Below are 24,528 nucleotides of genomic sequence, written 5' to 3' on the forward strand. Positions count from 1 at the left end.
CTGGCCTCTCTGAAGGTTATAGCCCAGATTCAGTCAATCCATCTGATTTCCTCCAAGTTGTTAGCCATGGCTGTATCTAACTCCGTTACTCAGTCTGAAAATACAAGAAACGTAAAATTAAAATGAAAAATAGCTTAATAGAAACTTATAATAATGTACTTGGAGATAGGCTATAGCAGAAAACTTCATAACTTTCCATTTGTTCTGTGGAGGGGGGCCTCTAATTTCGAAACACCCAGTACATGATAAGTTACTTATATAAAAATGACATTTTTATGATAAAATAAAGTTTTATATATACTTACCAAGTAATAACATGATCGGAGCCCTCCCTCCTCCCCTCACATGGACATCAGGGCACAAACGAATTAAAGCTCTCTGCTAAGGTGCTCCTATCGGTACCCAAGAGTGGGTAGGGTCTCGTCACCTACACAAAACAATTGAGTGCTACTGCGAATTTTGAATTTTTAGGCTGCTGTGGTTTGAAAACCTATAGCTATGTAATTACTTGGTAATTACAGATATATAAACTTTATTTTATCATAAAAATATAATTATATCATTTCACTTAATGCAAGCAACAGTAGTGATGGCCAGCAGTACAACCATCAAGGAAGAAAAACAAGTGTATATGCAGAAAAGGTTGTAAAATGATCTGAGGTCTTAATGGAAAAGCAGTACAATGAACCCCATATTCGCAGGGGATGCATTCCAGACCCCCCCCCCCATGAATTGCTAAAATCCATTAATACTTACAACTCCCCTCTAAAAATGCTTATACCTGGTTACCATGAAAGGTCAAACACCAAAGTATGCCTAAAAATACCAGCCTACATCAAATATACATTAAACTATTACCTTATTACTGTTTTAATCTTTGAAATTATACTATTAATATAATTTCCAAGCCATCTTAAACATTCTATCGTTATATTTATACGTACGTACTGTATGGCTTACGGCTGTAGGTGAAAATAATCCAGTCCCCCCTACGTATTCAGCCACGCACATTTTCTTTCATACAGTTACAAACCGTCCCATTTTCTTTTCGGGGGGAACCATTGGTATGTACGTATACGTAATTCACAAAAAGAGAGAGAGACAAAAAATAAAAAAAAAGTATGCACATTTTAAAAAATTTAATACTACGTATATATTAATATTACTACATACGTAAATCATACGGGTACTCATCAGCGATGAATGTTGATTAAAGATGATGATGATGAATTAGCTGTGCAGTGCGATGAATGACGATGAAGATATGACTGCACAGCAAAGCAGAGTTGTTACAACTCATCTGAGGGTGCTTCTTGATTATAGGGCTCCAATGCCAAATCAAGGATGTTTGAAAACTTTAAGAAGCTTTCCATATAAGGATCCCATGTTGAAACATACTCCTGCGTATCCTTAATCATTCTCTAAATGTGGGACAGACGTTCCAAAGTCAGGCCGACCTCCTCTTCCTCCTGCTCCTCCCCTGAACCTGGCGTATCTTCTTCCTCACTGGCAGACTTCGTCAGCTCTTCCAAATCCTGGTCTGTCAGGGGGTCAGAGTGAGCATCAATAAGGGTGCCGATTTCATCCTCGGTGATGTCCTCGAAGCCTTCTCCACCTAGAATCCTCGCCAACTGGACAGCCTTATTAATGGCTGAATATTGAATTTCTTCCGGAGAGAAGCCCCTGTAATCATGAACACACTCCGGCCACAACTTATTCCAGTATGCGTTTAGGGTCTCCTTCTTCATGCCATTCAGTGATTGGCTGATGATGGTCAGACATGTGGCAATCGTGAATTTATGTCAATATTCTTTTAGCGTAAGTTCACTGTCATTGTCCATTGCATTCACAAGGTGCTGGAGGGAGTTCCTGGTATAGAGTGCCTTGAAGGGACGGATCACGCCCTGGTCCATAGGCTGGAGGAGAGAGGTGGTGTTGGGAGGGAGGAACTCAAGCTGGACTCCCTTGTATAAAGATCGAGAGGGTGACCACCAGCATTATCCATAATCAGCAACACCTTGAACTCCATGCCCAAGTCGTTCAGGTATTGCCTAACTTGAGGGATGAAGCTCTGATGGAACCAGTACTCTGTGAGGACTTTGGTGATCCAGGCCTTAGGGTTATGCATCCAGAACACAGGAAGCAATGCCTTGTTCTTATTCTTGAGGGCCCTGGGGTTTGCAGCCTTGTAAATGAGGCCTGGTTTCAACATGAAACCAGCTGCATTCCCACACATGATGAGGGTAACCCTATCCTTCTGGGCCTTGAATCCGGAGGCTTTAGCTTTGTCCTTCATAAGGTATGTCCGGGAAGGCATCTTCTGCCAGAACAGGCCAGTCTCATCCATATTGAATACCTGTTGTGGATGGTAGCCCTTCTCCTCGATGATTTTCTTGAAGGCCTCCGGATATTTCGCAGCTGCTTCAATGTCTGCAAAAGCTGATTCCCCATGCAATGTAACAGACTTTAGGTGGGACCGCTTTTGAAATCGGTGGAACCACCCCTTGCTGGCCTGGAAACCTTGAGGCGCAGATGATGGTCCTGCTTGGGGCTCTTCCCCCTCTTCTTCTTCTGCTTCTGTAGACGCTGGTTCGTCAAAGCCTAAGAACTCTAATTCACCTTCTTCAACGCCTTCCTCTGCCTGTACTTCGTCGTCGCCTTCCGTAGCAGTTGAAAACTGCTGGTAGAGTTGTCGCGCTTTCTTGTGAATGATGTTGGAGTCAAGGGGCAGGTTCTTCTTCCGGCAGTCCTTTACCCAGAATGCCAGAGCAGATTCCAACTTCACGATTGTTTTATCCCGCACTGTTGCAACTGTCTTTGCACTACCGAAGTAGCTCATACTCACAGACTTGCGTATCTCCGCCTGTTTCTTCTTGATATATCTCACTGTGCTCTCATTAACATTAAAATGGCCGCCAACCGCGACAAAACTTTTGCCTCCTTTAACATGTCAAGAAGTTTCACCTTCTCCTCGAGTTTCATAACAGACTTCTTTCTTTTAGACTCTTTGCCAGAAGTCTTTGAAGGAGCAGGGCATTTTTTAGGAGGCATTTTAGGGCCGAATACCGCTGATGCAAAAAGATTAAGAAACGAAACACAAAGATGCGCGATTTCACATGGTAAGAAGATGCTGTGAACTACGCACGAACTGAGAAGGATGCCGTGGATGTGGTCTCCCAGAATTCCATGTTCACAAGTTGGTTGTGAATGTTCAGCCAATCAGCGCCAAGTGAACAGCCAGTGAGCGCCAAGGAAAATGAATGGTGCTTCTGGATTAGCTGCTTTGCAGATGACAGCCAATAGTGTGTCAAGTATCATTGGTCCTGGGTACACAGCGTCCAGCATCTAGAGTTCTTTATACAGTACAGTAGTTGTGGAGAGGTGGCTTGGGTGAAGCACTTTTAAGAAAAACAAATATATGTTATTGAAATTTTGCTGTGTTTACATTAATATATTACAGTACTGTAATATTTGAAAATTAGTAAATCATTTTTCACCTTACAAAATGTACTTACACTAGTCATGAATATATACTTAGTACATACACGAAAATGCTACGTACCGCAGATGTAAAAACATACGTACCCTGCTATTCCTGTTGTCTTAACGTATTTTAGATATGATCTACATACTACCTGTAGTACTGTACTGTACTATGTATCATCCTAAAACATTTTTTTATGTAATATTTAAAAATCATCCTACAACAAAACATCTAATAAAATGTACGTACTTGATGTGCAGAATATCAATGTTAGTTTATGTATGCGCAGTACAGTAGTACCATGCATATACCGTAGTGGCAGATTATCGACAAATGACCCAATATAACTCATTTCATTGTTATCTCTCGTTTGTGTGTTTTGCGTATACAGTACTACAGCCTAAGAATATTTTTTGAAATCGTGCATTAAGATGTCCTCTGAATGCTCTGCTTCTTCTAAGGCCTCTGGCCAATAGCCTACAATTAATGACTGATGAGAAGAAAGTAGACATGATTGTTTTGTTAAGAGAGGGCAAAAGTCACGGAGAAGTAGCAGCCCATTACGGCATGACATTAATTGCGGTCGCCTGCATCGAGCATGAACAAGGTAAAATACTCATGCAACCCTACTGTACCACCTTCGTTGCCATGTTCAAATACCTTAACATGACAGTGCCTCCTGTCATTCATCGTACTGCACAGCTAATTCATCATCATCATCATCTACAGCATACTGTAATCAACATTCATCACCAGTTACTACCCGTATGATTTAACTTTATTATTTATTATTAAGGTACCCATTGTAGTATTACATAATATTATTATTTAATTTCTATTACTACTATATGTACAGTACTGTAGAATTATTATTGATTTACATTATTATTTAATGTTATTATAGAATAAATAATATAAAAATACAGAATATTGCTATACGAAAAAGACAAAAAATCTGCATCCACGAATAGGCAGGTTCCCCATGAATATTTTTATAGATATGTTCCACATAAAAACCAGCAAATACATGGGTTTCCCGCGAAAATTTTTTAGATAGGTTCCACAGAAAAACCTGCAAATGGGTGAGTCCGCGAATCGTGAGAACGCGAATACCGGGGTGGTTACTGTACTCATGTAACAACTCTACACACTTCACTAAATGCTTTTCACTAGTGAGAAGACTGACAATTCATGAACTCCTTCCCTCTCAGGTTTTTTTTTTTTGCAGAAATGTGTAAAAAAATTAAGCATTTATATTTATTTACTTATGTAAATATCAGATGATAAGTAGTGCATAATTTTTTTTGAAAAATGTTTAAAACCTAGGAAAATATTAAACTTTGAAACATCATTTTACATTCCCGAATTAACTCACAAGTCATAGAAAAACAGGAAATATTAAAAAAACGCTGCAAATTTATCTCCAGATCTTCAGAATTATCGCTGCAAGTTTCTTCTTCACTCGTTTTTATTGTCGAGGTCAATGATAAGGAAAGAACTAGCATGTAATCCAGTAGGAGCAGCATCTGACATTGGAAGTCCATAAAGTAAACCAGGCACACCGCCATCTAATGACAAAAATTCATACTAAATGCTTCCTACTGGGAGAGGAAACATAGAAAACTGGAATTCATCAAAGAACGAGTAAAATTGGGAAGATAGAAATAAGTAGGAATATTTTACGAATATGAACGCGTATCCTCATGATTGTAAGAAGAACATGGAAAGTTAATCACGAAAATACTCTGGATAATCGGGAAAGAGGTTAAAGGAAGCAATCACAGAAAACAAAAAAATTCATTAGCTTCAAAATTACTGTATAGGTTGATACTGAAATCCCCAGATAAGTGAAACAGCAGTGATGAAATGGAATGAAGGGCAGTCCTGAAAACTAACTTGTGAGGACTGAGGTAGACATAAGAAATGAATGGTACCCTGAGGGGGTTTTGTTGACCCGAGTGCACTTGCACTAGCTCATGAGGATAAATGAGTAATTGCTTTTCTTTTTGCTACTGGTTTTTGAGTGAATACTTCATGCAGATGCATGAAAGGCTAAATTAAACATACTGGAGTTGTCATGAAATGAATCTGTAACCACTAACAAGTAAGAATATTGTATAGTGAAACAGAAACATCAAGGATTAAATTGGAAAAACATCACATCCTGTTGTAGGCTGTATACAGATTGTTGACATCAGCAGTTCTTGCAAGATATGCAAGAATTCTGTTTGTTAACTTTTTGCATATTTTATAACAAAAATTAGAAAGTGATGATTATTAATTATATATATATATATATATATATATTTTGCTGAATATACAGTAGCATATTGTTATGAACATACAATTAAAATAGCAGCTAATCTAAGGATTGTTTTATTTCCAGCATGCCACACCGTCTGAGTAAAGCAGATTTACGCAAGTTAGCGACAGAAATCTTCCATGTAGTGCCAAGCTCCCAAGAAGAAGTCCTACCATTAGTCACAGAATCCTTTGAATCAATCTATGCATCATTTGAAAAAGGCATTGATCCCAGCACTGTGGAGCCTCCTAGCAAGTTTTTGCCATCTTCTCCTAACACTGAGTAAGTACCTTTATGAGCTGTGTATATGATTTTATGCTAGGGTCATTGGAATGGGCGACCCAGTGCCTTATCTGGCTCAAGGACCCCATAGGGGGTTAGTGCTTTCAGTGCACTGTAACCATTAGTTGAGGTTCTTTGCATCATCCCTTCAGCCCCTAGCTGCAATCCCTTTCATTCCTTTTACTGTGCCTCTGTTCATATTCGCTTTCTTTCGCCTTATTTCAACCCTTTCGTAACATTGTTTCATAGTGCAACTGTGAGGTTTTCCTATTGTTGCACCTTTCAAACCTTTCTATTCTCAATTTTCCTTTCAGTTCTGAATGACCTCATGTGTCCCAGCGCTTGGCCTTTTGCCAAAATTCTGTATTTCATTCCAAGAAATGGGAGAAAAGGGACGGCAAAGAAGAATGAGCTTTCTTTTTGGATAGTGAAAAGTTATGTTAGAAGTTAGAAAATGGAAGTAGGACAAGAATTCGAAAGCTCTGTTGGTACTGTATACTAGTAAGGTACTATTGATATTGAATAAAAGTTATTTACTTTGGTATTTTGATGTTTTACATGGCATTTTCTTCTTAAAAGCTTTCAAATAGTTTATTTATTTCAACAAGATTGCAATGAGGTCATTGGTACTTATACAAGGAATTAAATTTCCTTTATTATATTTTTACACATTTACCTTGTCAGGATACAGTGAGAAGTTATCCAAGAAATTTCACTCATTGAAAAGACATTTGTTTTTATTGGAATACAAATCATTACTTTTTGTTTAAAAGTATTCATCAGCATGAACTGGAAACAGTTATTGAAGTCTGGTAGTAAGGTAATTAAACCATGCTAAGAGTGTAAGTGGGTAATGTCCCCCACTCACCTTTTATGAACTAGCATCTTTCCTTTGGCCACCATGATGGGTAGACTTGTGTGGTTTGCTCTGGCTGACTGGAACTTTTTTTTTTTTTTTATGTATGGTATGTTTTTGTTTCCACCATAGAGGAAAAAAATGGGATCAGTGGAGGGGTGAATTACATAAACAGGTGTATGGCTACTTGATATCCTTCATGATGTGGGATCCCCACTGCTTGTGTTCATTCAGTAAGGGTAGGTGCTAGCCCTGACTTTCCATAGAAGGAGTATGCGGGATTGTCTCTGTCACACTGGAAAACATACAGCAAGTACCGTATTTGATGGCTTATAAGACGCATGTCTGCATAGGACGCACCCCAATTTCAGCAGGACATTGAGGGGAAAAAAAAAAAGGTTTCCTAGCCTATGCTCTTATGATTTTGGTAAGTAAAAACTGTAGTACAGGCAGTCCCACGGTTGACTGACGGGTTACGACGCTTTTCAAATATATTCATCAAAATTATTTCCTGGCTTACGACGCATGTTCGGGGTTACGACGTCGAAATGCGCCGATCCCGGAAGAAATATGGCCCCAAAATGGCAGAATAATCATAATTTGAAGGTTTTTTGATGTAAAACTCAATAATAATAAAGTTTACATCGTTTTCAATGCACCCAGAGCATTAGGTTTTCTTATGATTTTTGACGATTTTCGACGATGTTGCATTTTCGGGTTACGATTGAACGGAACCCCGTCAGAAACCTGTATTAGGTTATCATGCATATACCAACAGAATCAACAAAAACATTAATAAAGAAGTTATTTACCATATTTATATTTATCAAAATATGTATTATACAATCAGCCATTTACTACGATCGAATGTTTCGTCTGCTGCTGAAAGCTACCTCATAGGTTTACCAATAGATCGCAACACATTCATTTGTAAACATTGTTTCTTACTGCCAGAATCAACAAAAACATTAATAAAGATGTTACCTACGGTAATATATGTTATATATATCCATTATATATTATAAAAGTATGCAATCAAGCTCTGGAATTTACTACGTTTCATCACTGCAGCTGAAAGCTGCCTCTTGGCTTGATATGAATACCGTTAGGTGGCAGCACCATCGTTTGTAAGCGTGCAGACGACGTTGGTGATGTACAGTAAAATGAATATGGAAAATATTTGGGGAAGCCTTGTTATTATGCCTAAAGAGAATGGTAGCAGGAATTGTCAACCACCAATTGATCGAAGCCATGTTGTTATGCGTAAAGAGAATGTTAGCAGGAATTGCCAACTACCAACTGAACGAAGCCTTGTTATCCTGTAAAGCTCTCAAGATAATCACCAATAGGTGGCAGCACACGTACTGTAAGTCTGTAAATGTGGAATGCGGCGATGCGCTGTAGACGACGATAATGATATTAACACATTTTAATGAAAATATCGATAATAACAACGTAGATATTGATTATAATACTAGCAGTAGTAATTGGTAAGTGTGATAATGATAAATAATTATAATAAACTTTAGTTTTTAATAGGTTATTAGGATAACACCGAATGTTAGGCTAGGCTACAACATCTACGTGACGTTTCATATATAATTTCGGCCAAAATTCTTATATTTTGAGCCTACATTATGTACATAGGATGCAGGGGGATTTTTTAGGCCATTTTTTTATTAAAAAAGTGCGTCTTATACGCCGTCAAATACGGTAACTGGAAGGTTAAAAGACATTTGCTGGTGTCTTCAAGGAGGAATACCCCACTGTGTTTTCTTGGCTCTTTCCTCATGGTCTGCCCTCCCTCTCCCTGCTCTTTCTGCTTGTTCACCTCATGCTTGGTCTGAAAGGAAAATGTGTTTGGAAGTAGGTGACCAGCGCATAGTCTCTGAGGGTGATTACCCAGGTACTTGGTCTGAGCTCTTGTGTGCATCTTTTTTGTCACCATTTACTCCTGCTTTGGTGACTGCTTCACTGGAATACTTATAGATGTGGCCATCCCTCCTCAATGTCCCAGGAGACCCTATTTGTTTGTGTGTGTGTGCGTGTGTTCCTCTTTTTTGGGGGGGGACCACTTTGTCCCTTGTTCCGGGGGCTGCTGTTGCTGCCAAGAAGCTCGTGCTGCTGAGCATCCTGTGGTGGTCAACTTGCCTGACGGTGATAACTCTGGATTTTGAACACAGGTCATACACCACTGATGCTTATGCCTGCCTTGACTGCATCCTATGCTGTAGCTGAGGAGAATAAGGCTCATGGAAGGAGTAAGGTGAAGAAATGCAAGTGTGTATCTTCTTCCTCTTCCTCACCATTGACTTGGTCCCTCTTTCCCTCCCCATCTTCTTTGCACTTCTCACAGGAAGCAGTAGTGGCAGCATTTGCTTCCCAGGCTTGGGGCATTTATTAGGAAGTACCTCTGCTTTGTCTGCAAAGGGAATATTTACCAGTTTGAGCCCTGTGTTTTGGACTGGCAGCAGTTCCCCAGGTGTTTTTAAGATCGTTCACCTTCATGTTAGCATAGGCCCACATGCTTGGGATACATCTGTATTATCTGGATAAGTGGCCAGTTCTGGTATCCCCACAGGTGAAGTTGTTCTAGAATTTAAATCACCTCATCCTAGTTTGTCATGATCTGGGGATTATGATAAACTTGTAGAAGTTGAGGCAAAGTACTTGGGCATGCTTGGAGACACTGCATTATGAGTTTTTTCCTTCAGACTTCACTGGGTTGGAGGGTTGGACTCCAAGGCAATTGGTTGAGACAATTGGAGAGGACCTGTGTCAAGAAGGGCAAGGCTGCAACTGTTGTATAGAACCTTGAGTAGATTCTCAAGCACTCCAAAACCTCCAGAGACAAGCCTCGATATGGCGGTAGAGGAAATGGGAGTGGATGACATAATTTCATATCTTCTTGGTAACTTATGGAGTCATTGGCCTAAACTCCAGGCTAAAAAGGCAACTTAGAGCTACATGACTGAGAAGCAGAGCAGCATAGGACGTGGAGAGTATGGACTTCTCAAGGATGACTAGAGCCTGAGGTGATGTGTAGAAGGTCCCTGGCAAATGAGGGCCATGGGGATGAAGTATATTTCATTCAGATGGTGGTGAAATGTGAAGCAGTGGTCTTGCTGAATGGCACTATAAAAATGATAATATTCTCAGATTTCCCACCCATGAAATGGACTTTCAGTTCAGTAATGGTTTGTTTGTCTGCTGTAGGAAGGTAATACACATCTACCAACTGCAGTGTAGATATTGTTTTTGTTACATTACATTTTAATACCACTAGTAATATAATATGGTTCATAGATGTCTGTTTGTACTGCATTACAATTCTGTATGCCTAGTGGATATTTAAATCCTGTAAATGGTAATGTAGCCATTATTCTGGTTCATAAAATATGTAGTATTTAAAATACATTAGTCTTTATAATTTTGTTATGGGGATCTGTATGATTATTCAGAATGTCTGAGAAATGAAAAACATTATAACTGAATAGAGGTCACCATCTAACTATTTTATAAGTACAGCTGTAAATTATTGACAGATTATGTTTAGAAGGCTTGTGTTATACATTTTCCTTTTAGATTAATTTCTAACTGCCTAAATGACACAATTAGGAAATCATAAAAAACTGGGTCCTGTGCTAGATAGGGCAGTGCATGTCTTGGTATGAAGACAGTTCAAGAGATGACTGGCATGTCATGGCATATGTGAGGGGGAAGAGAGGTCAGGCTCCGTCTACTCTCTCCCCATTGGCTAATACACTTGATGTCACCAAACCTTGTTCTGTTTTTAAACCGGATCCCGTATGTAAAGACCTCAGGTTTGTAAATTATGAAAAATACAAATTGATTAAAAATTTGTCATTTTACCAAGTTTAAGGAAGTCAGTGTTGGGGATTTTTAGATATATCTCAGAGATTTTATCTCTTAATTTTCACATTTATTGATGCACTGACGTTTTCTTTCAGCCACTGTGATGATACATCTGAAGAAGAAGAAGAAAGCTGTGCAAGAATATTTAGTCTGTTAATATTTTCACTTACTCGTGAACTCCTCGGTGAAATATATACCTTGCAGCGTACACCAGCCCCACCTCGCTGGATAAAACAGTCTCTACCACATTCTCCTCTACTGATGATTGCTTATACCAAATCAAAGGAAACTCTGATGAATCATGTAATTGATAATGTCAAATGTTTATTTGGATGGAAGATCCCAGTGGGAAAGGAGTCACTTATGCTTCGATGGGCAAGAAAACAAAGAGATCTTGTTGATCAGGTAAGTTTTTTTTTTATTTATGGAAAGCTCCAATTTTTTTGCCTTATCTTATGTAGCAAACTGAATTTTTCTCTCTCTCTCTTTCACCAAGGCAAGAACTGCTTGAAGTGGTATGTTGATGTTATCACTCAGTAGATATTACTAAAGGTTCTTGAAAGTGGCCTATCAGCCCAGTTGCATTGCTTTTGCTTGTTACTTTTTATCTGTTCCCTTTGGTTTTCCCTCCTAGCTGTCCAGCTTCTTTAACTTTGTCTTGCTCAAATGTTCATTTCTCACTTGAGAGCAAATCCTTTAAGGAAGATGTATGAGTAGAGGTTTGACTTTTGGTCTCATTAAACTGCTTTAATAACAGTCTCCATGTAATAAAATGCAGTGTGTATCTGTATATTTTTTCTGTTTCATTATATTAGAATACAGTCAATGAATTTCATGTCTAGACTTGCCTTTGTCCAACCAACAGCTACCCACTAATAATAATATACAGAACGAAGATAACCTTGGTCTCTTAAGAAGGCATATAGATAGCATCCCTAAGGCAGGACCTAATACAGGCAGTCCCTGGTTTATGACGGGTCCGGCTTACAACGTTCCGAGGTTATGACGCTTTTCAAATATGTTCATCAGAAATTATTTCCCGGTTTACAACGCATGTTCCAGGGTTACGATGCGTCGTATACCGATCCGACAGAAGAAATATGGCTCCAAAATGGCAGAATACTCAGAATTTGGAGTTTTTTTTATGAAAAAAATAAAAATGCAGTTTACATCGTTTTCAATACACCCAATACATTAAAAGTAAGGTTTTCTTAGGATTTTTGACGATTGTCGACAATTTTTCCGTTTACAGCGATTTTCGGTTTACGATGTGGCGTAAAAACGGAACCCCCGTTATAGAGGGATGAAGAAATTTGTTTTTATTTAGCATTTCCCAACGTTTTGAGAGAGAGAGAGAGAGAGAGTGTGTGTAATTGTCGTAAGTGAGTGCTTCGGTTGTTGGAAGAGGGATGAGGTCGTTAGTTTGTTTACGGCGCTGTCTGTCTGTGGAATATGTGTGAGGATTTTTCGGTTTTGAAGGCAGTCTTTTTGAGTCTTGAGTCAGAGCTAGTGCTGGTCTGTTTTTTTGGTTTGGACAGTTTTTTTTTGTGCTGATGCAAAGTTGTTGTTTTCCCTTGTTAGTGTGCTGTTCTTGTTGCTGTATGTTCATGAGTAGTGTGTTTTTCTGTTTTGGTTTGGTTTGTGTGGTTTTGTGTGCTGTGTTGGCGACCGTGGACGCCTTACTCCATCTTCCAGCAACCGAGGACCAGGGTGAGTGTTGTGTACTGTTTTTTTGTGTTTTAAAATCCCGCCACATAAAATTTGGCGCCCAACGTGGGGCTGTTGTAAAATAGCCGTTAGGATTGTTTGTGGTGGGTCGAGTGAGAGTAAGAGGTCAGGATGAGTGAGATAGAGAAACTGAGAGAGGAACTCCGAGTGGCTAGGGAACTCCAGGGCAGGCTGGAGGAGGAGAATGGGAGGCTGAGGAGTGAGAATGAGGAGTTGAGGAGTCAGTTGGAGGAGATGGGAGGAATGCTAAGAAGTGCAAAAGAAGAAATGAAAGGGGAGATGAAAGAGTCAGAAGAGAGAATGGAAGAGAGGATGGATAAAAAGTTGGAGGAATGATGAGAAGTGTGGAAGAAATGATGAAAGGTATGTTCAAGGGTGTTTTTGGAGAAGGGGCTGTTGGAGGCAGGTTCTCTGGAACGTGTGAAGGGGCAAGAGAGAAAGAAAAGGAGGAAGAAGTGAATGGAAGCGTGAGTGATGAAAGTGATATGGGAATAGGAAGTAAGAAACGAGGGAATGAGAGGCAGGGTAAGGAAAAGGGGAATGAAAAGCAAGGGAAGGAACAGAGGGAAAGTAAGGATAAGTCAGGGGAAGAAAAAGGGAAGAAGGGAAAGGGAAAGGAAACTGGTAAGAAGGGTAAGGAAGTGGGAAAGGCAGGAAAGAAGGGAGAGGGTGAAGGCAGTAGTGATAGTGAGGTGGATGGAGGTGAGTGGATAAAAGTGGATAAAAAGAGGGGGAAGAAGAGTGTAATGAGTAAGATGAATGTAAGTGCAGAAGTGGACTCTTTGTATTCGGAAGAGGGTATGAAAGGACAGCGAAAGTAGCGAAAGTGAGAGTGAAAGTGAGAAAGAAGTGAGAAAGGCTATGTATGTGAGGGAGGTACCCGGTGTGAAAAGTATAATGAGTATGGAAGTAGGGATGTGCATGATTTCTTTAGGGAGTATGAAAGGTTTTGTCAGGATAAGTATGGGGAAAGTAAGAGAGTGTGGGCACGAGAATTAGGAGAGTATTTGACTGGGTTTTACTTGATATGTATAGGGTTATTATGAGTGTGGGGATGTTGAGTATGACAAGGTGAAAGCTAGATTAGTTGAGCAAGCGAGGCGTATGAAAGCGAGTGTTAAGTATGAGAGGAAGAATGAATTTGATGAGGCAAGAATGAAAGCTGGGGAAACCTTGTCACTGTATGCTTGTAGGCTGGAGACGTTGGCAAGGAAGAAGTTTGGGGATGATGGGATAGATGAATGTAAGGAGTTAGTACGGAAGTTGTTAGGACAGTGCCAGATGGAGTTAGAGAATTTGTGAACTTGAAGCGGAAGGAGAAGAAAAGATGGACGAATGAAAGGTTGACTTGGGGAGAAATTTTGGAAATTGTAGAAGATTATGAGCTTGACAGGGTTATAAAGAGAGCAGAAGTGTAAGTGTAAGGGCTGGGGTAGATGAGAGAGTACCAGAGTTCGGAAGCTTTAGGGATGCAGTGTTGAGGGGCCCAATGAGAATGGCCGATAGTGTAATAGATAGGAGTGTAAGAGCAAGTAATGTAGAGGTGCCAGTGAGGATGAATGATGGGTTTGTAAGGGAACAACGGGTTGGACGGGTTAGGGATAGTAGTGTACAAAGGGGAAGGTCGGTGAGTGGAAGTCGAGCGAAGTGTTTTAGATGTGGAAAGGAAGGACATACAAAGAATGAGTGTAGGTGGGCTTTAGGAGCGTGTTTCAAGTGTGGGCAACGGGACATTTGGTAAGGGAGTGTACGAAAGATAGAGGGGTTAAATGCTACCAGTGCGGACAGGTGGGTCATGTTGCTAATGGTTGTAGGGTACCCGAGTGAATGTGATATGTGGTAACTGTGGTAAGAATGGGCATTATGCGAGAATGTGTTCAGAACCGAGAGCGAAGTGTGACGAATGTGGAATGGAAGGGCATGTATCAAGTGTATGTAGACGAAAGAGGGTGACTGTGACAGCAAATTCGGGAAACTGAGTGTGAAGGGGGTTCAAATGGGTGGATCCTCCAGGATGCAAGCGGTGCGTGTGATGCATGTACGTGAGGGGTTGTTGCATGAGGGAGGCTTTGCTGGAAAGACTGACGAGTGCATGAAGCAATTTGTTTTGATAGAGTATGGTAGGAAACGTAAGAAAGGGAAGAACGTAAGTAAACTGAATGGTCGTAAGTTGTGTGATAGGGGTGTGAGTGCCAAAGTGGAAATGAATGATAAAGCGTGTAATACGGATGAATGGGATGGTATGGATAGAACGTATAGCATATGCGGGTTTGATATAACTGATTTGACTGAACGTGTAGGGGTTAGTGAACGGTTGGAGGTGAGCGAAAGTGTAAGAGTAAGAGAGCGTAGCAGTAATATACGAGTGATTGAAAGCATGAATGAATCGTTGCAAGAATTGGAAAGGTCAATGAGCGAATGGGATGGGTTAGTTGAAGAATTGGGGAGGTATTTGGGAACGAAAGTTAGAGGGTATAGATGAGATTGTGGATGAAATTGAGAGTGGTAATAGTGAAGAAGATAGCGTGAATCTGAGAGAGAATGGAGGAGAAGATGTGAGTTTGAATGTTGCTAGAAGAGAGAATGATTCTGAGAGAATGATTGCGTGCCCGCGAACGCGATCTAGAGGACCTGCTAGTGAGCATCCGTGGGTGTTGCGTAAGGCGATTTGAAAGAGGTGTGAAAGGTGTTGGTTGGGAAATGCTAAAAGGGGGGAGAAATATAGAGGGATGAAGAAATTTGTTTTTATTTAGCATTTCCCAACGTTTTGAGAGAGAGAGAGAGAGAGAGAGAGAGAGAGAGAGTGTGTAATTGTCGTAAGTGAGTGCTTTGGTTGTTGGAAGAGGGATGAGGTCGTTAGTTTGTTTACGGCGCTGTCTGTCTGTGGAATATGTGTGAGGATTTTTCGGTTTTGAAGGCAGTCTTTTTGAGTCTTGAGTCAGAGCTAGTGCTGGTCTGTTTTTTTGGTTTGGACAGTTTTTTTTGTGCTGATGCAAAGTTGTTGTTTTCCCTTGTTAGTGTGCTGTTCTTGTTGCTGTATGTTCATGAGTAGTGTGTTTTTCTGTTTTGGTTTGGTTTGTGTGGTTTTGTGTGCTGTGTTGGCGACCGTGGACGCTTTACTCCATCTTCCAGCAACCGAGGACCAGGGTGAGTGTTGTGTACTGTTTTTGTGTTTTAAAATCCCGCCACATAAAATTTGGCGCCCAACGTGGGGCTGTTGTAAAATAGCCGTTAGGATTGTTTGTGGTGGGTCGAGTGAGAGTAAGAGGTCAGGATGAGTGAGATAGAGAAACTGAGAGAGGAACTCCAGTGGCTAGGGAACTCCAGGGCAGGCTGGAGGAGGAGAATGGGAGGCTGAGGAGTGAGAATGAGGAGTTGAGGAGTCAGTTGGAGGAGATGGGAGGAATGCTAAGAAGTGCAAAAGAAGAAATGAAAGGGAGATGAAAGAGTCAGAAGAGAGAATGGAAGAGAGGATGGATAAAAAGTTGGAGGAATGATGAGAAGTGTGGAAGAAATGATGAAAGGTATGTTCAAGGGTGTTTTTGGAGAAGGGGCTGTTGGAGGCAGGTTCTCTGGAACGTGTGAAGGGGCAAGAGAGAAAGAAAAGGAGGAAGAAGTGAATGGAAGCGTGAGTGATGAAAGTGATATGGGAATAGGAAGTAAGAAACGAGGGAATGAGAGGCAGGGTAAGGAAAAGGGGAATGAAAAGCAAGGGAAGGAACAGAGGGAAAGTAAGGATAAGTCAGGGGAAGAAAAAAGGGAAGAAGGGAAAGGGAAAGGAAACTGGTAAGAAGGGTAAGGAAGTGGGAAAGGCAGGAAAGAAGGGAGAGGGTGAAGGCAGTAGTGATAGTGAGGTGGATGGAGGTGAGTGGATAAAAGTGGATAAAAAGAGGGGGAAGAAGAGTGTAATGAGTAAGATGAATGTAAGTGCAGAAGTGGACTCTTTGTATTCGGAAGAGGGTATGAAAGGACAGCGAAAGTAGGTGAAAGTGAGAGTGAAAGTGAGAAAGAAGTGAGAAAGGCTATGTATGTGAGGGAGGTACCCGGTGTGAAAAGTATAATGAGTATGGAAGTAGGGATGTGCATGATTTCTTTAGGGAGTATGAAAGGTTTTGTCAGGATAAGTATGGGGAAAGTAAGAGAGTGTGGGCACGAGAATTAGGAGAGTATTTGACTGGGTTTTTACTTGATATGTATAGGGTTATTATGAGTGTGGGGATGTTGAGTATGACAAGGTGAAAGCTAGATTAGTTGAGCAAGCGAGGCGTATGAAAGCGAGTGTTAAGTATGAGAGGAAGAATGAATTTGATGAGGCAAGAATGAAAGCTGGGGAAACCTTGTCACTGTATGCTTGTAGGCTGGAGACGTTGGCAAGGAAGAAGTTTGGGGATGATGGGATAGATGAATGTAAGGAGTTAGTAATGGAAGTTGTTAGGGACAGTGCCAGATGGAGTTAGAGAATTTGTGAACTTGAAGCGGAAGGAGAAGAAAAGATGGACGAATGAAAGGTTGACTTGGGGAGAAATTTTGGAAATTGTAGAAGATTATGAGCTTGACAGGGTTATAAGAGAGCAGAAGTGTAAGTGTAAGGGCTGGGGTAGATGAGAGGGTACCAGAGTTCGGAAGCTTTAGGGATGCAGTGTTGAGGGGCCCAATGAGAATGGCCGATAGTGTAATAGATAGGAGTGTAAGAGCAAGTAATGTAGAGGTGCCAGTGAGGATGAATGATGGGTTTGTAAGGGAACAACGGGTTGGACGGGTTAGGGATAGTAGTGTACAAAGGGGAAGGTCGGTGAGTGGAAGTCGAGCGAAGTGTTTTAGATGTGGAAAGGAAGGACATACAAAGAATGAGTGTAGGTGGGCTTTAGGAGCGTGTTTGGTGTGGGCAACCGGGACATTTGGTAAGGAGTGTACGAAAGATAGGGGGGTTAAATGCTACCGGTGCGGACAGGTGGGTCATGTTGCTAATGGTTGTAGGGGTACCCGAGTGAATGTGATATGTGGTAACTGTGGTAAGAATGGGCATTATGCGAGAATGTGTTCAGAACCGAGAGCGAAGTGTGACGAATGTGGAATGGAAGGGCATGTATCAAGTGTATGTAGACGAAAGAGGGTGACTGTGACAGCAAATTCGGGAAACTGAGTGTGAAGGGGGTTCAAATGGGTGGATCCTCCAGGATGCAAGCGGTGCGTGTGATGCATGTATGTGAGGGGTTGTTGCATGAGGGAGGCTTTGCTGGAAAGACTGACGAGTGCATGAAGCAATTTGTTTTGATAGAGTATGGTAGGAAACGTAAGAAAGGGAAGAACGTAAGTAAACTGAATGGTCGTAAGTTGTGTGATAGGGGTGTGAGTGCCAAAGTGGAAATGAATGATAAAGCATGTAATACGGATGAATGGGATGGTATGGATAGAACGTATAGCATATGCGGGTTTGATATAACTGATTTGACTGAACGTGTAGGGGTTAGTGAACGGTTGGAGGTGAGCGAAAGTGTAAGAGTAAGAGAGCGTAGCAGTAATATACGAGTGATTGAAAGCATGAATGAATCGTTGCAAGAATTGGAAAGGTCAATGAGCGAATGGGATGGGTTAGTTGAAGAATTGGGGAGGTATTTGGGAACGAGTTAGAGGGTATAGATGAGATTGTGGATGAAATTGAGAGTGGTAATAGTGAAGAAGATAGCGTGAATCTGAGAGAGAATGGAGGAGAAGATGTGAGTTTGAATGTTGCTAGAAGAGAGAATGATTCTGAGAGAATGATTGCGTGCCCGCGAACGCGATCTAGAGGACCTGCTAGTGAGCATCCGTGGGTGTTGCGTAAGGCGATTTGAAAGAGGTGTGAAAGGTGTTGGTTGGGAAATGCTAAAAGGGGGGAGAAATATAGAGGGATGAAGAAATTTGTTTTTATTTAGCATTTCCCAACGTTTTGAGAGAGAGAGAGAGAGAGAGAGAGAGTGTGTGTAATTGTCGTAAGTGAGTGCTTCGGTTGTTGGAAGAGGGATGAGGTCGTTAGTTTGTTTACGGCGCTGTCTGTCTGTGGAATATGTGTGAGGATTTTTCGGTTTTGAAGGCAGTCTTTTTGAGTCTTGAGTCAGAGCTAGTGCTGGTCTGTTTTTTTGGTTTGGACAGTTTTTTTTGTGCTGATGCAAAGTTGTTGTTTTCCCTTGTTAGTGTGCTGTTCTTGTTGCTGTATGTTCATGAGTAGTGTGTTTTTCTGTTTTGGTTTGGTTTGTGTGGTTTTGTGTGCTGTGTTGGCGACCGTGGACGCCTTACTCCATCTTCCAGCAACCGAGGACCAGGGTGAGTGTTGTGTACTGTTTTTTTGTGTTTTAAAATCCCGCCACACCGTCATAAACCGGGGACTGCCTGTAGTAGTACATCTAAAATGGCTAGGAAGTTTGGTTTTTTGAACCAGTTAATCATAGTTAACCTTGATCTGTGTGAAATAGATGTAGATACCAGTTTTATATAACATGAAGGAACAGTAAGTCATACTGTCTTATAAGGCAGAGCATCATTCTTGTGGCTTCTTCAGAGGTGGTTGGGCTGCTGTGCTTCCCACGATTAACACTTTTTACCAGTTGTTCTGCTGTGCCATTCATTGCTCTTCATTCATTCATGTGTTTAATTTTCTTTACAGTATTATGTTCAGGATTTCATGAATGTTTTTTATGGTTTCAGCACCTTTTACCTCTTGGTTAGTGACTTACTGCATTTGTGCTGTGTTACTGGAGCGCTCTTTTTTTTAATTGTCAGTCAGGTAATAGCTAACTTATTCCATTGAGGTTGTAATTTTTGTTTGAAGTATAATTTTTGCTTTGTTTTCAAATGAGCTGTTTAGTGCAACTTTTGCCCCTGCCCAGTCCTTATCCGGTAAGTTTTTTACTGTAAATGTTTGCCTTTTCTCCAGTCCACAATAACAGTTACCTTCAGTTGTCTGTTTTTGCCTCAGTTGTGCGTTACTGTCCTTTTCTGTTTTGACAGCTTAGTATTAAGTGGTTTTGTATACCTTCACTTAGTGTGCTAGCCCATGGGGAAGAATATTGTTCTATTAACTGAGTTGTGAGAGTTAAAAGAAAAGTTCCTAGGTACTACTGATACAATTGATGGGTATGGTAAAGATTCTTGGCCGTACTTCTGTCATGAATGCTTTGAAGCCTAAGAAGATTTCCTGAAGTCAAGGAAGTTGAACCTGACCTTAAGGAACCAAGTCTCCTGGGATTGAGGCATATGAAAACATGAGAGGATCTAGGTCTTTAAGAGCTAGGGGAAACCAACTTCACCAGGTTCTTATGATCGTTCCAACAACTTAGGTCTTGAAGAAAAGGCTTTGTGGTAGGAAGCATCGAGGTTGTCCTCTAACGTGAAGCCAGTTAAAATTGTAGGGAGGAAATACAAAAGCAGCGATGTAGAACCAACTACTTGTTTTCAGTTCATTTGTTGATGATATGTTAATTGGACTTCGCTAATCCGTCTGTCTGCTCCCTCTTTCTCTTATGTTGTGTATTGTTATTGTATTCCAAGTTTTGATTTAGTTAACATCCTTTGATATCCTAAAATAGATTGTGATTAATACTACTGTTTCTATCTAAATAGAGAGTGTTTCATATTTATCCCAAGTTTCAACCAATGATGTACAATAGCCTAAGCTCAAGTAGCTTACAACATATTTTAGACAATGTAAGGATTTGCAAATTTTAGTATGCCGTACCTAATAAATAACAATACAGTATTGCTATATTGCTTTGCACACACACAAAGATTTGGATGAAATCCAAATGTGCTAAAATGCAGCACAGTAGCCACTTGTTCAGTATGAAATCAACAGACAAATGCACTTGAACATGCATACATGCAGTGCATACAGTACTTTTTTATGTTTAATTATTCCTACCTATATTGTTGCATTCAGTACCAAATTTAACAGCATACAAGACCAATTTCAAAATTTAAAATGAATAATGCCACATAACATGAAGGGACAGAAAGTACGAGACAGACTTTCGCAAGATTTTTGCCAGGGCTCAGGTCTTCGTTACTTATTGAGAGGCATCAAGTTGAGGTACCCAGTGTAGTAAAGTTTTATACAGAAGCGATGGTCTGAAGTGCTGCAGACTTGTGGCTGGAAACAAATAATGCTGTAGATAAGATAAATGCCAGCTGTGTCCTTAGAGAAACTCAACTATCCAGATTCATTAAGTTAGCTAATAGTATAGACTTATTCTGTGGACTGATGAAAAGCCAAATACCTAACCTTCTTGACCCACACCCAGGATTAATGTTCCCAGTGAGCAGCAGGTGGTCAACATAACCATAACAAACTAGAATTGCCAAGTAATAAGAGCAAGCAAGAACCTTATATACATAAAATCTGCCCTTGTAGAAATTTTGTAGTTTCCTTCCTGCAGCAAGTGGCACTAGTTCTCATGAACTGTGAGGGTTTTCAAATCTGTTTCTTTCAATATAGTACTAAGATTCATTCTACAAGAAATGGCATTATTTTAGCTGAATTCCATGTATACTGACAATAATAAATAAAATTGTATCAAAGATTATAGAACTAGTAAACTCAAATTGATGATCTCACAAAATACATGAAAGATGACAATTAAATAATCTGAGCTTGCCACCCAATGTAAGGCAACTAAATATGGCACCTGAGATGACCCAGATTATACCTCATATATTCCAGCTAATTACTGTACTGTATACACAATGTAATGGAAAGAAGGGTACAGTATGTTGAGCAGTTTAACCTTGCCATGAAGGCATACTTCTAGGCCTGAATCCTACAGGAATGGCCCTTAAATTTTTTTTGTATTAAACAGGAGTAAGCAAAGGTTAGGAAGTGTGGCAGGTTGAAAGCAATGGAATGGGGTGGATGAAAAATGAAGACGGAAGGAAATGAAGTTTATAACTAAGGGACTACTGCGAAGATCATATAGCAATGTCTGCAAAACCCTCATCTGAATAGACTTGGTTGTCACAAATAAAGTGTTAACAGGCTCAGGTTCCCCATTTTGATACCCATGGGAATTACCATACAACACACTTTGAGTTCTTACTGAGACATTAGGTAATCTTGAATAGATTGTGATGTGATGGATGCTTCATATGTTTGAGCACTAAGTAGGTTACTGAATATTTAATGTTGACTGTAACTGTGTTAATGATTTTCACTCCTAAATACTATAATTTTTAGTGCACCATTTTACATATTAATGATAGGTATTTTATCATTAATATAATATTTACTTTGTAGGTGCTGGTGAAGGAGCTGCAGGCAGAGGAAGCAAGCTGGACGTGTTATGACGAGGATGAAGCTTATGTGAAATTTCGTGCTGCAGATGAAATTTTCACACTTCTTTTAGAAGAAACTATCACACTCTTCTCAAAAATCATAGAGAAGAAGATGGCATTTACTTAAGCATATTGTCGTAAACTTGTAAAAATTTTAGATTGTTGCATCAAATGTCTTGATATAGACGGTCCTCACATGGTTTTCATTTAATAAATTATTATAACATGGATTAAAGTACAATACTGATGATTCAATTTTAGATACTCACAAAAATTCCTTTTTATAAATAAACTAACATTTTTAGTTTACTGCAGAATCATATTTTTATGTGATAGCTTGATTAACTTAATTTGTAGGTAGGGCTTGTCTTTATCTCTTTAGTTATTCAAGTCTTTGATATTGGTCTGTGTATTGAAAGTGTTGTCGTGGTCATCCTCATAACTCATGTGTCAAGACAATTTTGGTCAAGTTCCATGAATGTGGACACTGCATTTACAACGAATGAGATGCCATTTCTATTCTATAGCATCAAGTGGTTTTTTAATGTTTAATAACACCATTTTTGTTATCATGTTTTATCAACTAGTCAGTTATTCCCACAGTTTACATCCCATGCACTGCAGTCTGTGATATTTCAAGTGTCAAAATGTGTTGTGATATGTCGTAAGTATAAGTTCTTGTTATACCTGCACTTAGAAAGTTTTTTTTTCTCAATTCAGGGAATGCTTTTCTATTTGACTGAGTAATAACAAGGTTTATGATTGGGACTCACTTTAGTACTTAGTTTCATGCGTGTTCAAACCTTTTGTTCAGGGAAAATAAATATTTTGAAAATATATTTTGTTTATTTAAAGTGTGGAAGGTGTTAAATGTTCTACTGAAAATGTAAAGGGGATTATTGTTATTGGATTGATTTTGTTAACAGCGGAGAAGAGGAAGACAATAGAGACATATACAAGGAAAAGAGTAAGGATGCTAAGACACACACACAAAGGGCAAAGAAGAGAAGTTGGTAGGAGTGGAATCAGAAAAAAGCCAAAAGTTGGGAAATTAAACATGAAAGTAAAGAGATACTGGAATGATGGAGACAGTGTACTGAAAACCATCTGAAGGAAGAAAATGAACATGAACTGGAGGACCTTGGCATAACAAAAGGAATAATAAAGAAGATAATAACTGAAGAGGTCAAAAGGGGCAATCAGGAACATGAAAAATGGAAAATCCCAGGTCCATCCATGCCAAACTGCTCACTCATGGATCTGTAATGCCAACTGACATGGGAAGAGATAAATGTTCCTCCCTGTTTGTTGAGATACGTCACTACAGTTGTGTTGTTGCTCATCAGCACTACAGAGGGGCCTACCAATTGCTCCTGCAATGCACACAGTGCTAGTCATGCTGCCTGAATTTCCAGAATGTTGAAAATGCAGATATGGTACATCCTTCAACTATACATGAAACAAACACATCTTTCAGGTGTGTGCCCCATCCTTCCCTGGATGCATCCGAGAACAGAAGCATTTCTGGAGGAGGGGAGTTCAACAGAAATCACTTACAGATTCCTAATGTCCATCCACCAAGCTGGAGCCTTCAGACATGTAGACTAAAGAACCAGTTGAGAAGGGAGAGCCTGACAAGCTGACCAGTGTCGCTTCAATTGCCACTGAAGCAAGTGTAGGTGGTTCTGCCTGTGAGGCACGAGCTTCTCCAAAGACGACAGGTGAACAATGACCACCTGCCAAAGCCAAGCTGGCTTGTTTTTCCTGCTGGGCCAAGAACTACACCATTACTTCCATGAACTTGCTCACTAGCAAGTCTGGAGGAAAGGCTCTCACCTCTTTTAAGTCTATGTACTAACCCTTACAGGCTGGGCTGAATATACATTAACAATACCCCAGGACTAGGCAAACTTCAAGGTCAGCCAATCAAAAAAAAAAAAATCACTGGAAAGAGGATATGCACATGGTACAAGAAAAAAAATACTAAAGAATTTTTTGTACCCTCCAGGGGGAGTTGAAAGTGAATATTTGCAACCCTGTGCAGGGCCTCTTTCCCATGAAACTTGTAAAAATGTGCTAATTTTAGCAAGTTATACGTTCTTTCTAAAATGTTATTTTGTAACATTACCATTAAAGCTCACGTATCATCATAACAGATAGGAACTAAAATTAGCAACAATCCCTGAGTATATTTATGGTAAAATATTTAGATGTACAGTAGTACCTTTTAGCAAGTTATAAATGTTCTATTTTTTGTACTTTACTTTCCAAAATTACAGTTGCAGCTGACATACTGTTGTAAAAGATAAGAACTACAAGCAACAGCAACCCGAGTATATTTATTGTCAGATTTATGGAAGGTGTACTGGGATGGGGATATGTTGTACAATCCCAATGGAATCTCAAGTCATATTTAATCTCCCTGTATCCTGATCCTATGCGAGGTGTGTTGCCATATAGTCATTTAAGGCCCAATCAAGCGACAGGAACATTTTTGCACGACGTTCTTTCAAATATCATGGCACAAAATAACAGTACTCATATGAGCTGAACTGGGAGGTTTCATATAAACTACCAGGCTGGTGCTGGAAATGAGGCCCGAATGAGGGGTGTCTTCCGAAGAGAGTAGGTGGCAGGACACCACTAATACTGCTACTACTACCACTAAGCTAACCCCCATCCCCTTCCTTGGGCACT

The 24,528-nt window shown here is 40.1% G+C and overlaps 1 protein-coding gene across 1 annotated transcript in view; it reads left to right on the top strand.

The window, feature by feature from the left end:
* LOC136855790 (fap1 adhesin-like) overlaps positions 1-22,668 on the top strand; it is a 95,828-nt gene extending 73,160 nt beyond the window's left edge. Inside the window, exons 11-13 of the mRNA XM_067133145.1 lie at positions 5,871-6,068; positions 10,896-11,205; positions 21,794-22,668. Of these exons, the coding sequence (XP_066989246.1) occupies positions 5,871-6,068; positions 10,896-11,205; positions 21,794-21,958 (673 nt within the window). The 3' untranslated portion in view covers positions 21,959-22,668. The remainder of the gene's footprint in view (positions 1-5,870; positions 6,069-10,895; positions 11,206-21,793) is intronic.
* The last annotated feature ends 1,860 nt before the right edge of the window (positions 22,669-24,528 follow it).

This window comes from Macrobrachium rosenbergii, chromosome 33 (assembly GCF_040412425.1).
Source record: "Macrobrachium rosenbergii isolate ZJJX-2024 chromosome 33, ASM4041242v1, whole genome shotgun sequence".
Lineage (NCBI taxonomy): Eukaryota > Metazoa > Arthropoda > Malacostraca > Decapoda > Palaemonidae > Macrobrachium > Macrobrachium rosenbergii.